The sequence below is a fragment of the Neodiprion pinetum genome, chromosome 3, assembly GCF_021155775.2.
Source record: "Neodiprion pinetum isolate iyNeoPine1 chromosome 3, iyNeoPine1.2, whole genome shotgun sequence".
NCBI lineage: Eukaryota > Metazoa > Arthropoda > Insecta > Hymenoptera > Diprionidae > Neodiprion > Neodiprion pinetum.
In genome coordinates this window covers 948,989-962,278 of record NC_060234.1, presented here as the reverse complement: position 1 = coordinate 962,278, position 13,290 = coordinate 948,989, and the positions used below count along the sequence as shown (strand labels likewise).

General features: G+C 44.1%; 1 protein-coding gene and 1 long non-coding RNA gene across 2 annotated transcripts in view; one reads left to right on the top strand and one right to left on the bottom strand.

Annotated features, from left to right (window-relative positions):
- Positions 1-5,667, top strand: part of LOC124214559 (segmentation polarity homeobox protein engrailed) — a 39,652-nt gene extending 33,985 nt beyond the window's left edge. Inside the window, exon 2 of the mRNA XM_046616951.2 lies at positions 3,273-5,667. Coding sequence (XP_046472907.1) covers positions 3,273-3,631 — 359 coding nt within the window. The 3' untranslated portion in view covers positions 3,632-5,667. The remainder of the gene's footprint in view (positions 1-3,272) is intronic.
- Positions 1-8,419, bottom strand: part of LOC138190641 (uncharacterized) — an 83,056-nt gene extending 74,637 nt beyond the window's left edge. The window contains exon 1 of the long non-coding RNA XR_011176640.1: positions 8,121-8,419. This is a non-coding gene — a long non-coding RNA (uncharacterized lncRNA). The remainder of the gene's footprint in view (positions 1-8,120) is intronic.
- Positions 8,420-13,290: the final 4,871 nt, after the last annotated feature.

The following is a 13,290-nucleotide window of genomic DNA, read 5'->3' as shown; positions in this document are numbered from 1 at the left end:
AGCTCACACGTACACTGCGAGAGCAGATGATCATACCTCTATCAGACACGTCCTACCGAGTACTGCTAGATGAGACTTAAAGGTGAAATGGAATCGAGAAAACGTGAGCTTTTTTGAATCTAAATTACAGCATTCGTTATTACGCACACGGCTACATGATGTAACTTATACCCGATGCATAAGAGAAAAATTTCAAAAGAAAAATAAAAAAAAACTCAATGTAATACAGACCGTACATGTTGCCGTCCTTTTACTACGTATCACATTCTGTTATGTACACGTATGTGAAAGCACGTGTACCTTCATTGGCACGCATTCATCCGTCTCTTTGCAAGTTTTTCTACCAAATGTAATAACCATGTATAATATTACGTTTTCACTTTTCATTTCGATTATACGTTCAATGCATATGCGTACGTGTACGGACCTTGGAGAGCTCGAAAACCGTTTCATCGGTCCACCCAAAATTCACAAAAATGATTCGAATGAATTGCGACCGTTCGTCTCAACTTCAGAATCCAAAATACAATCACTGAGAATGAAACACCGTTTTACAGTTGTACTGAAGGATAATTACACTGTTTAAAAGTCAAGTTTTCGAAGGTCGACGAACTAAACGGTTTTTGAGTCCAACCAACCGTGACTCCGAGGAACTGAACAAATTTCATAAAACGGTGCAGGGTTGTGCCGTGGAGGAAAAAAGTAGAAAACCGAGCCGGGTGGTTTTGCTGCAGGATGATTCTGTATCGCAAGAGGGTCACCGAAGTCAGTCGGTTAGTTTCTCGTCATCGCGGACGGCGACCGCTGCTACCATGTGATAAAAAGAGGATTGAATGGTTTCTCGCGATTCTGTTATGACTCCAAAGTGGCCGTACGCACACGTGCACTGCGCCGATGATCGCGTCCCCAATCGAGCCCGTTCTCCAGGAAACTTTCAATCACCATCATCGTCGCTGAAGCGATTGCCGGTAGGGCTACTCGTTGCGCCGTTTCCTCGTCATACGGTGCACATTGCCGGTACCTCGAACCCATAGTCAGCGGTCGGACATTTGTAATTCCTCGACGCGAGGCGATCCGTTGAATGGGAATTGCCGACCGCCTGTGATCCTCGTAACTTTTCCACTTCTTATGTGGGGCACCTCGAGACCACCATTACTCGCTCCTCTTTGACGGTTCGAAGTCCCAGCTGAGCTGCCCCTTCGAACTGAGAATTTTTACGACTCTCACTGCGGCGCAATTTGCCACGGACAGTTGCCGAGCATCGTCGTTACACATGGGAGTCGCTCGCTTTAACAGGCGCTGCGCGATTCTCGAACTTCCTTTTGATAGAGAGAACTCGAAGTACGAGTAGGAAGGAGCTTTTTGACGCAGCCAGCCAATCGTCGCACCGAGTACCAAGCCGCAAAAACCGGCATCGATCTCGGCTAAACTCAGTGCATCCGGACCTGTTTTATGAATTCATCTCGACCGAAGGTGAAACGATCGCTCGATACGACCGGCAGAGAAAGTGAACGTTCACCGAGCGATCGCGCCTGGCGGATACCCTTCGAGGAAATCCTACGTCTCTGTCCTTTCGATTGTAAAATCAATTACTCGGAGTTCGATTATGCGTACATTCGGGAACCTTGTTCCGTTTGTTAAACTCTTCATCTCGTGGTCAGCTCGCGAATCGGTTTGTTCGAGTAGGCGTCCGATCGCATTGATTACGAGCTAATTGAACGTGTCGCGAGCACATTGAAGCGACGCGGAGGGAAGAGAGAGAGAGAGAGAGAGAGTTAGAGTTGGTACCAATATCAATAAGTAGTTGGATGGAGTCAATTACGTGTGAATAACGTCGGGTGGATTGACGTTTCACTTCATAGACTCGGGCATAGAATATTCAGAGATAATCGACGTGTCATAATCGTTGACTACCTTGTACTCGGTATTTATCACCGCCAACCGAATACCGATCACGTTGCAATAAGCACGGAGAAATTCTTTACCGGTAAATCAAAACTCGACCACATCATCATACTTGGAACCCGTTCTCATTGTCTCGTTCTTTTTTCAACCTGACCTCGACATTTCGATGCAGGAAAGTGGATTGGATCCCGGCATTTGTTGACGTATCGACGAGACGGCTGTGCGAAGAATGCCCGGTAGCCGACTCCGTTAGCCATGCGTAACTCGCGTCTCTCGTGTTCGGCTCGCAATTCCACCAGTCGATCCTGGAAGCCATCCTCCATCCGTCCGGATATCTTCGGAGCACGGCATGAAAGGCAAAGCGGCATGACTGTTGATGCCGCGAGGAAGTAACGAGCAGCGGTCTAATTACTTAGGCACCCCTTGGCACCCGTCGCCGGGGAGAAACCAATAACGTTAAAACGTCTTTCCTCGAACCTCCGCGTTCAACCCTCGCGTCGCATTCCTGCAGCTCCTTCGAAGGAACGGACAACGAACCACTAATTTCAACGCCGTCTCTGAGTTAGACGTTAGTGCTTCACCGCGATGACGAGAAACAGCCCGCCGCCACCGCCACCATCGCCACCCCTTCGAAATTCAACCCCCTCTCAAACTTGACATCCAGAAAATTGACTTCGCCCCCAGCTCCGCTCAATGACTGCGAATTATTTACTGCGCGAGTTGAAGAGGCCACCACGATTACTGGAAAACCGCGTTCGATCTCTCAAGTTTCCTCGGATCTAAATTCACGTGATTTCCGATCCGCGGTTAGATGCTTCATAAAAATCGGATCCCTGTCCGTACAGTGGTTTGATGCGACTGTTTTTATTTATTTTTTTTTTTTTTTACATAGAGATTCGAAAGCCGGACAATCCTCACGCAGAATCTGCAATTTCTAAGCTTGTTTCAGAAAATGATCGACCATCGATAGAATCACCTCAACAATTGTCGTCCTCGATAAAATTTCAACATGCACTCGTAACTCCGACCCAGATGCCGATAAGTTTGGTCTTCTGAAAATAGACAAACAACCTCCTGACTCTTCCCTGACAGAAAATGCGAACCAATAGTGCAAATATCGGAATGAATCGGTATTAAAAAACACGTGTTCACGATCTACTTAACGGTCGTGAAAGATTGTTCTCGGATAGAAGCTTGGTCCTTTCTCGATCGCGTTGCAGCGTAAAAAAATTCCCCGACGTTACCGTTTGTCCCTGACGAGTGTCCGCGATTGTCCGCGGATCGTTTTCGGAGTAACGGTGGTGCCCTCGGGGGGTTCGAATCCCGGCAGCTGAATCCTGACGAGGGTGTCTGGGTTTGTTTTCCAGGTCCGCGAACGAGGCGAGTGAAACGATCGAGCGGCGACACCCGGGCGTCGGGAGGCACTCCGGAGGAGAAGAGGCCTCGGACGGCGTTCAGTGGCGAACAGTTGGCGCGGCTGAAGCGGGAATTCGCGGAGAACAGGTACCTGACCGAGAGGCGGAGGCAGCAGCTATCCAGGGACCTGGGGCTGAACGAGGCCCAGATCAAGATCTGGTTCCAGAACAAACGAGCGAAGATCAAGAAGGCCAGCGGCCAGAAGAATCCCCTCGCCCTCCAGCTGATGGCCCAGGGACTCTACAACCACTCGACGGTCCCTCTGACGAGGGAGGAAGAGGAACAGGCCGCGGAGCTCCAGGCGAAATGACAAATGTAGACGCCCGCGTAGTTTCGTTTTAAATCGTACGCGTTCCTTCGAGATATACGTACGAATACACACATACATGTATGTATATATTTACCGCGTTGTTTCAACTACGCATCGCCAGTCGCAGAAGTGCACGGAGTTTCGGTATCGATCCAGCTTCCGCGTTCTGTATAACAGACACACACACTATCCCGGAACAAAAAATTATTTATGCATGTATGTATACATACGTATAAGTATACAATGTAGATACGTTTTGCCGAAAAACTTCTTTTCGCGATAATTTATTATACTCGAATTAAGAATAATCCCTGAAACGTGCTGATTTTACTTGAACCTAATTTTCAATTTCCATTTCAGCGTCACGTATGATTGTATGTATTTGAAAGTCTCGTACTCGGTGAAAAAAAACTATTAAACTTGAATCTGAACGTCGAAAGAAATTTTTTTTTTTTTTTATGCTCTGGTGAAAAAAAAAAAGGAAAAATCTACCAATCTTTGAGATTTGGAAGTCGACGAAAAACCGTCACGCGCATCCACTGAGTTACTTTCCTGTAGGATATTCGTGAAAGTGTATTTATTTATTTTTTTTCCTACTTTCTCGTTTTTTGTCATTTAATTGAATTTCTTTGTAATATCTCATTAAGAAACGTCTAGTGCCATCCATGTATCATATACATAAATATGCAATATTGTGTACATCCGCACACTTGCAGTAATCCTTATAACCGTATATATATATATATATATATACGCATAGTATATTATACTTCTCGTTGTTCCTCGTTGCACGGAAGTATAAATATTGATGAAAAATATTCTGCGGAATGCTTAAGGCTAGGGCGTGATTACAATAATCACGTCGTGTGTAAAGATACCTAATAAATAAAAAAGAAAAGAATAAACAAATTTCGATTATTAAACGGCATTTCATCTCTCACAAATACCAACATGAACAGATGAAGAAGTTGCACCGATCAAGTCCTACTCGAATGAACCTAAACGCTACCGTTCCTGAAATTTAATACCAATAAATCTCTCTGTACCGAATATATATATGTGTGTGTGTGTATAAACATACATATAGTATGTACGCCGTATATTATATTATGTAATAATTCACGAAATAACGAAACGAAAATGAAGATTAATTTATTGTATGATAATAATGATAGAAAAAAAAAATAATAATAATAATAATAATGATAATAATAATAATGATGATGATGATAAAAATAAAAATAATAATAATAAGAATAATAATGACGATAATAGTTACAGAAATAACGATGATAAAATGTAAATTAATTTATATCACAACAGAATAATAATAGTAATAGTAATAACAATATACCTTCGATCATGACAGGCGTGATTGCAACGTGCAATAAAATTAGTTAGACCTAACATTGAATGAATAAAAGAAAAAAAAGAACGATGACGACTTAACTAATAATGATGATAATAATAATAATGATTATAATATAAACCGATGAAAAATGACACGGAAGCGAGAAGGAAAAACGAAAAACCCATGAATAAATATAGTGAAATTATCTTAGTTATAATAATATCAATAATGATAATAGTAATGATAATAATAATAACAATAATGATATATTAATAATAATAATACCCGTACCATGTACATACTATACCTATATATACCCATAATATCCCTATATACCCACGCATTATACATACGTAGCTGGTATATAGGTATGGTACATACGATACAATATACTGATCGAGATATATTATTATCGCGCCTATAGACTGTGTAAAATTAAACTTAGTTATTTATTTACATGTTATAAATATATATATATATATAAATATATATATATATATACATGTATATTATATATATTAATAATAATAGAAGTATACTTAAACGGCCACCGCAAAGAAACACAAAAACACATACACGCACACACACAAAACGCCGTACGGAACACACTGTATACATAAAATAATGTAAGATTATTTAAAAAAAAAAAACGATAAAGAAAGAAAAACAGAAAAAAACACATACAGCTAATTGAATATTCCCAGTATCAAGTTATTATTTATACAAATGATAAGGCAAAGCGAGAAGAAGAAGAAGAAGAAGAAGAGAACGAGAGCGAGAGATAAGGGAAGAAAATAACAAGAAAGAAAACGTTGAAAATCACTCGTTCATCCCAGGAATCCATCATCATCATCATCCTCCTCGACAAATTAACGGTAATTATATATCGCAGAGCATTAACTGCAGTCTTTCAGCGTAGTTATCGCGCATGATATCCTGGAAACGATGGTCGAGGAATCGACGATTGCGAGACGCGAATTACATATCTCCTCGTTAGTTTAAGCGTAGGCGATCGAAAATTCGATTCAATCCGCTCGAGTTGATCGAACCTCGAGTGAGTTGTATTTCGAAAAATTATTTGCGCACAACCTGAGATGAGGCTTCAAAAATTCGACATCGACGCAGGACTGTAATTCTGATAAAGCAAGAAAGAAAAATCATCCTTTCCGCACCCTGCAGGTTAAAAATCGCAGCAAGTGTGGGACGAGGGCGAGGTCGAGGGCGGGTCGATCGTATTTCTTGGGGGATGAAACCGCGGCGCATGCTCGGCTTCCGGGGTGGGATTTCGGAAGTGGAACGCGGCGGTTTGCCCCCGGTGTCAATTGATTTAAAGTCGAAGGGTGGCCATGCCTGATAACGCGGATCGAGCCACGCCTCCGCGGTTTTTTCTAGCGTCCCGCATGTCGTTACGTAGTGAAAAATCGGGGCTGATTCGGTCGGTCCGAAAATCTACCGGCGATGGAAGAAATCGAGGAGACCCATTACTCACCTGGCTATCTTCAGGCCCCTGAATACCGCCGAGGAAAATATTACGGCTATGCGTACGGACGAGGAGCGAAGCGATCTCCTGCCCTGCAGGGCTCGTCCTGTCAGCGCGCAAACATCCTAAGTAATAGCGGGCATTAAAATACAGGGACCGTGACCGACCCTTCCGATCGATCACGCGTCGATAACCCGCCGATAACCCGCCTCCGGATTCTCTCGGTCAGACAGGCGACACTCGCTTCCGTTTTACGTCGCCTCCCGGTATCCAGAAGAAAAGAGTTTCCTCTTTATTTCCAACACACTTTTTCGCACAAATATTCACGGAAGAAGAATTCCCGAGTGAACGAAGATCGATATGATGCAAACGTGTCGTTGATTCGAGTATACAGATATCGGTCATATTATCCCGCAGTTTCACGGCTTCTCCGTCTCTCGAGTTCGGTTTATATATACGTGAGTGGTTTTTTTTTTTTTTTTATCTTTGCGGTTTCTCGATGCGCAGCCAGTGTCGGAGTGTCCTCTATGATCTTTCGTAGGGTATCAGTGTCAGGTGAGTGGTTACACCTCGTACCTCGAATCGGAGCATCGTTTCGTGGCTATGATCACGCAGCAGTCGGCGTCAGAGGAGAACGGAAAAGTATAAGACGACGCCGGGCGTCTTTCGTCGAGTGGATAATAGACGTCGAAGAGCTACTCCGTCCTCGAGGATCGTTTCGTCGAGCCCTAACGCGCGTCACTTGCACCTCCTCCTCCTTCTCCTCCTCCTCCTTCTTGTTCTCGTCGTCGTCGTCCAGGGTAAGCGAGAGGCGATACGTCATCCGCGAGAATACGATCGGCGACACAGTTACGCACGCCTGCAGGAACTCGGAGGGAATTCTAGCCCGAGATTTCACGTACACGTCGAACCGACCGAGGGTACGACGGCTAATTTTAATCCTCGTCGCGTCGTCGGACCGTTAAGTCGTCGTCGCTCGTTTCCTCGGTGTCGGGGTTCGGCGAAAATCGGCGGGTTCCAATTGGCCGATCGAGCGTCCGAAGAATATGACGGTGAAACGGCCGCTGCAGCCGGGGGACTCTGTTTTATTCAAATCCACGTGCGACCGATGGTATTCCGGTACGGCACGAATGCCTAATACTTTATTGTCCCTAAGTGCGGGTCGATATACGTCGACGTTAGATATTATCACTCTTGACAGCCTCGCGCTTCTGTCTGTCAGTGAAATATCAACGGGTCAACCGGCGAGATATACCTCGGCGATTATTTTCCCTCGCAACCGGGAGAAGAGCCGTCTTTTTTTGGGGCACCGATTGTCAGCCTGACTAATACCCCTCGCGGCAGCCGCTGTACCCGTTTCGCATTCCTGACTAGCCCCCCCCCCCCCCCCCCCCTCCCCCAACGACCAAAAACTGACCTGTCCCTTCGTTTTACTGTCATTTTTTTCACGTCTCGAAACTAAATTCGGCGAGTGAGTTGAGAGCATTACTTAAACGGGGTGAAATTTTACGAAAAACGGTGAAAGCAAAACCTGTGTAACGAATAGACCGAAACTCTACGCGGGGGGTCGAAATTGTATCGATTCTTTCACAGTTCGGTGCAATATTGAGGCAGAAAGTTTCTAACGATAAGACATTCGTAGATTTATCGTCACTCACCTGTTGCCTCTCGTCGAGTCGGTTGAAAACGATCCCAGTTGTTAGAAGACGAAGAAAGACGGTTCTGATGTCGCAAGGAACTCTTCTCAACGGGTTAAACACAAAAACCGTTACGAAAGATTAGCCACTTGAACACATCGCAAAGCCCCGAAACGACGAAGAAAAAACTTTGTAAAAGTGCCAACTTCACGGCGTAATTCGCGACTGGCCGTAGCAGCGCTGGGGTCGAGAGTCAAAGATGGCCGCCGATCAACAATTCCCCGTGTCAACTGTTATTCGGGCGATTTGCTTTTGGTGGAGATTATCGAATTTAACTCGCGATGAACGATCGTCGAGTACCGAGTAACAGCGTCGCGTATTCGCCTGCAATATTATTCGTTTCGCCTCGTGATTCGGGGAAAGGCGTCGTCCGCGTATCGCGTTCGAACTTCTACTCGTCCTGTTTACTCGAGTAAAGTTGTCGTCGCGCCTGTTGACAAATTCGGGGCTTAATGCCGGCCGACGGTTATTCGCTGCGTGTGCGTGCCGGTGTGAAAAGAAACGGTTTTGGCCGAGGCGTGCAAATAATCGCAATAACGCGGGCCGATTAGGTAGTTGATAAATCGCGAAATGGTGTGGTTATTGTCACGACGCTGATACGATGCGACATCACGAAAAACAAAACACAGCCGCCTCCCTCCCCTCGACTTGTCGACTACGTTCACACCCTGCGATCCTGGGAGCTCGAAATCGGTGAGTTTACATTTGTTTTGATTGTTAGTGAATATGTTGCGGCGACTCAAACTTGGACAACGACATCGTGTCGACACTTATCACCGCTGATCGTAACCTCTCGCATTTATAACACTGGTAAGAAAAATTTTGTAACAAGAAACGTGCTTGCTAGTTTTTACTGACAATGAATTCAAGGTGGAACATTGCGAAGGCAAGGTTACACTCGTCAACAAAAATTCACTTTTATTATAATAGAATTGATATTCAAATATTTTAGATATCACCAATTATATTGTAATACGATTTTTAAAATTTTTCCAAAATTGCGGTTTTTATCAACAAAAATGATTTTATGTACAGTGTTACAGTACTCTGGTCAAGAAAATTTTGTAACAAGAAAGGTGCTTGCTAATTTTGAAATACCTATAAACTACACTCATTATAAAACCATATTTATTTTTATTCGATTAGGTCTAGTTTTTATGTTACGGCTACTCGCAGTAAAAGTGAATGTTTGTCGTTTTGACTTAACCTTCATTGATTCGGGGTGTTTTGTTATTTACATTAAATACCAGTTAGTTAGCTACAATAAATAACAAAACACCCTGAATCAACAATCCTGACTTGTTGAGTCTCAAACTCCGTTATTTTGATTACCGGCTGTACGGCATTTCGCTTGGCGCATTTTTTTTACCCTTGCTTGGAGCATCGGCGTATTAAACTTTAGTTCGCCCTCCTCCCCAGCCGTGTAGACGAACCGTGCTTTTAGCGATTCAATCCGAGCTGTTTACCTACTTTTACTTATCAAGCAATTTATTTCGACGAAATGACGTGCGACTGAAAGATCGTTAAAATGTTTATCCACGCGTCATTGAGAAATATATTTTTCCTCTTGTCCGTGTACGTAGTTTCCGTAAATTTATTTACACCTCGAGGATCGTTTGATTCTTAATATTTTTACCAAAATAAGGAGAATACTTGAGAATAAAAAATTTATCGTTTAAGCTTCCGTAAAGAGCTATAAGCGCTTTGGTCTTTTTTTCATAAAACTTAACAAATAACTTCGGCTTCCGTATGACAGGAGCATAACCGAAACCACAACACATCACCCAGTACAAAAAACGCGGACGGTGACTTTTGCAGCCGAAAGGTTAGCATAATAGTTCGACCTGCGTATGAGTTGCCTTACGAATCTGTAGATTTTCATTATCGATGATTTTCGATATCTCATAAAATAATCGAAATATCATCTTTTGCCACTCTTTAACTTTTTTTTATTTCGACTAATTGAAACCCAAAATTCACCACCATCAAATTTTTGCGCCACGGAAATCGTACTGTTGCCAAAAAATCGGACAGTAACTTGCAAATATTCGGGTGCTTGTGACGATACAGAAATTTCCGGTGACGTATAGATGAGCCGTATTTTCAATCGGGATAAAGGGTATCGCCGTGTAAGTCATTAGAAGATCCCGATTTCCAAGGTGAAGCCGACGGCGTCTTAAGTTTGAGGTCCGGTCATCCGAGATGGTGGTCGCCGATTGTGAGTAGGAGGAGGGGGAGGAGGTAGTTTTACGGTAGCTGGTGCAGTTGTTGATGGACGGGGGCGAGACTCACTCGCTCGACGGCGATCGAGAGACGGGCCCCGATCGGTATTAGTTGCCGAGGATTAATGATAAGGCCGGTCGGACGACGTTGACGGGCCCCGTCCGTCTCACACGAGCCGCATGAGGCGCCTCCGACACCCTAATAACTCTCCCACTTCTTTCGGGACGACTTAGTGACGAAGACTGGGAAGATGCGACACGGAATTCCTTTCGGGCTGATAAACATCCGCCAAAACCGTGAAGCGCCGGATGACGTATGTCGGGTCGGATCGACGCTCTCCGTCCGATTATACCCTCTTTCTTGTGTATTAGTCGAATCAGCAGAAGCTATATTTACATTCCATTTCATGAAAAGCACCACCAATTTCCATTTTGCTTACTTTCCTGGTGATTAAATACACCCCGACACGCACCGTGCCAGGCCCACCATTCTCTCTCTCTCTCTTTCTCTCTCTCTCTTACTCTTGTTTCCCGTTATTACAAAGCTGGATGAAAAAGTCATTCCGATGTATCACGACGAGCACCGCTCGCTGATCCTTATCCATATTTCAAATACATTTTTAACGACGCATGAGCCGAGTGGTAGGTGTGTACATATATCCGAAAGCCTTTGCTCCCGTATTGAAAAGAAACGAGAGTAGAGAAAAAATATTAAGGAGTCGGACACGGATCGCGAACAATGGATTGGGATGTACAAGGTTTATTTCTCACAATGTGAAAGTAAAGTAGATCGTAGGTACTCATGAGTGGATAACACTATAATCAACCGTGAAAACACTAATTTGGGGTTGAAAATGTCAGGGTGAAATGTAAATATGATTTAACAGATTACGGGATGGTTCAACGAGTTCGCAAGAATTATAAACTCACTCCACGCCGTTCCAATTTTTGGTCAAGATAAGTCTACCGCTTATTGACCCTGTCCCAACTATTGACATTTTTTGGTTATATCTGTTTGATCCTTGGTTCTAAAATGCCCAAAAAATAAGGTTCTAGTGTCTAACCCTTTAGTAATTGGTTTTAGTCATTGAGAAATTCATGCCGTAAATTTATAACTTTGGAAAATAAAATGATAAATAACTGGCTCTAAACGTGTCAATAAATGGTAAACTAACCTTACCTAAATAAGAGTACCTAAAATCTCTCCGCGTGTTAACCTCGTGGACAAATGATGCGAAGGGAATAGAGTTGCGAGGAGATTAAAATTAACCACGATAACCTCAGGCTCTTTCGCTCGACTCGACCCGCCCGATGGGGCAGAGTGGACTTGTCGGGAGGTGAGGATGCGTTAAGAGCGACATGACACTAAGAAACTAAATATCACCCGGACGGATTTAAGGACTGGCTAAGTCTCTCTCTCTCTTTCTCTCTCTCTATCTCCCCCTCTCCCCCTCACCCTATCTCTTCCAGCCTGTCGCTTCGGCAACGAAGGAGAACTTGATCCGTCTCACTTATAGGTATATGTATATATTACAAGGAGGTATACCTTATTACAACAGCATGCTCCCTGGTTTCCCTACAGCTGATTCCGAGTCCTGTGTGGAAAAGGTTTTCTTATCGCGCGAGATACCCTCACGGGTGACGATAAAGGGCAAACTCCTCGGGATGAGTCACCCACTTCTGCTTCGCGATCCGCGATTAGGTATTCGATACTCTCTCCTTCTTCGTTCCCCTACCTAGCTCCTCTCTCGCCGGAGGGTATAGTGGGAGTCGTTCGAGTCAGGGGCCGAGGAACGCCGTGAAGAGGGAGAGGCAGCGAGGGGTGGAGAGGAGAGCGGGAGAGAGACAGAAGGCGAAATGCTGGGAGGGAGAATCGAACCCGAGACCACACACGGTGCTCCACGCGTCTGCGACTCGCTTACATTGCTTAATTGTAAACGACTCAGCGGCTCTCAGCTCGCGGCTATTCGATTTAAATCGATCCCCCTTCGCGTTCGTGCTTCGCTCGATCGCTCACTCACCCTGATCGCACACGACATCGGTACCGATTACCGATTCGCCACAATCGATCACCCTCTCAAAGACATTCTGCAATAATAATATTATCAAACCATCGAGATTTCTCTCGCAAAGTCGTAGATGCAAATTTTCAAGCTTTTCAGACAAGATGTCACCTTAATTATTTCCCTGTCGCTTTGACAAGATCACATCGTCCCATCCCTCTCTCTTTTCCTCCGCACCCGTTGAAAGTCGTTTAATAGATTCGTCCAATTTATGGTCGGACTCGAGGCATCGGGATGATGAAAAAAAGAAAACAACAACAACAACAAGACGGAGAAGAAAATAAAACGATAACTAAAAATAGAAAATAGATGATGGATGAAGAAAAGGAGGAATAAAAAAAAAAAAGAAAAAAGAAGAAGAAGAGGAAAGAAATGCTCTCAGAGAAAAATATATCCCCGAGTAGCTGTCAGCATCGGACCGTGACACTTTATGCGGTGTTACCCGATGGTATCGGCTTTACTGCTCTCGGTCCTCGTCCTCTTCGTCGCCTGTTGCCTCATATCCACGAGGCTCCTACGTCTATGTCTTCTATAATCGTTTACGTTACCTCCACGTTCCGCACCGTTTCGCCGGGATGCTTGACGCTGCTCGGCTGATTTAGTCCGCGGTCAGACGAAGCCAACTTCTCAAATTTTTCTCTCTGGTTTTTCATAATTTTTCACATCTCGTCTCTAGTTTCGCGTATAGATTGAATGAAATAGGTACTATATACATGTACGAAAAATTTATGGAGCACGTGAAATAAAAAAAAATAAAAACTGACAATGAATAAAACTTGTCAACTGCGGGTAGGTAGGTATAAGTCTTTCGTGACTGCAGTTCGTCTTTCTAATTATAACAAAGAG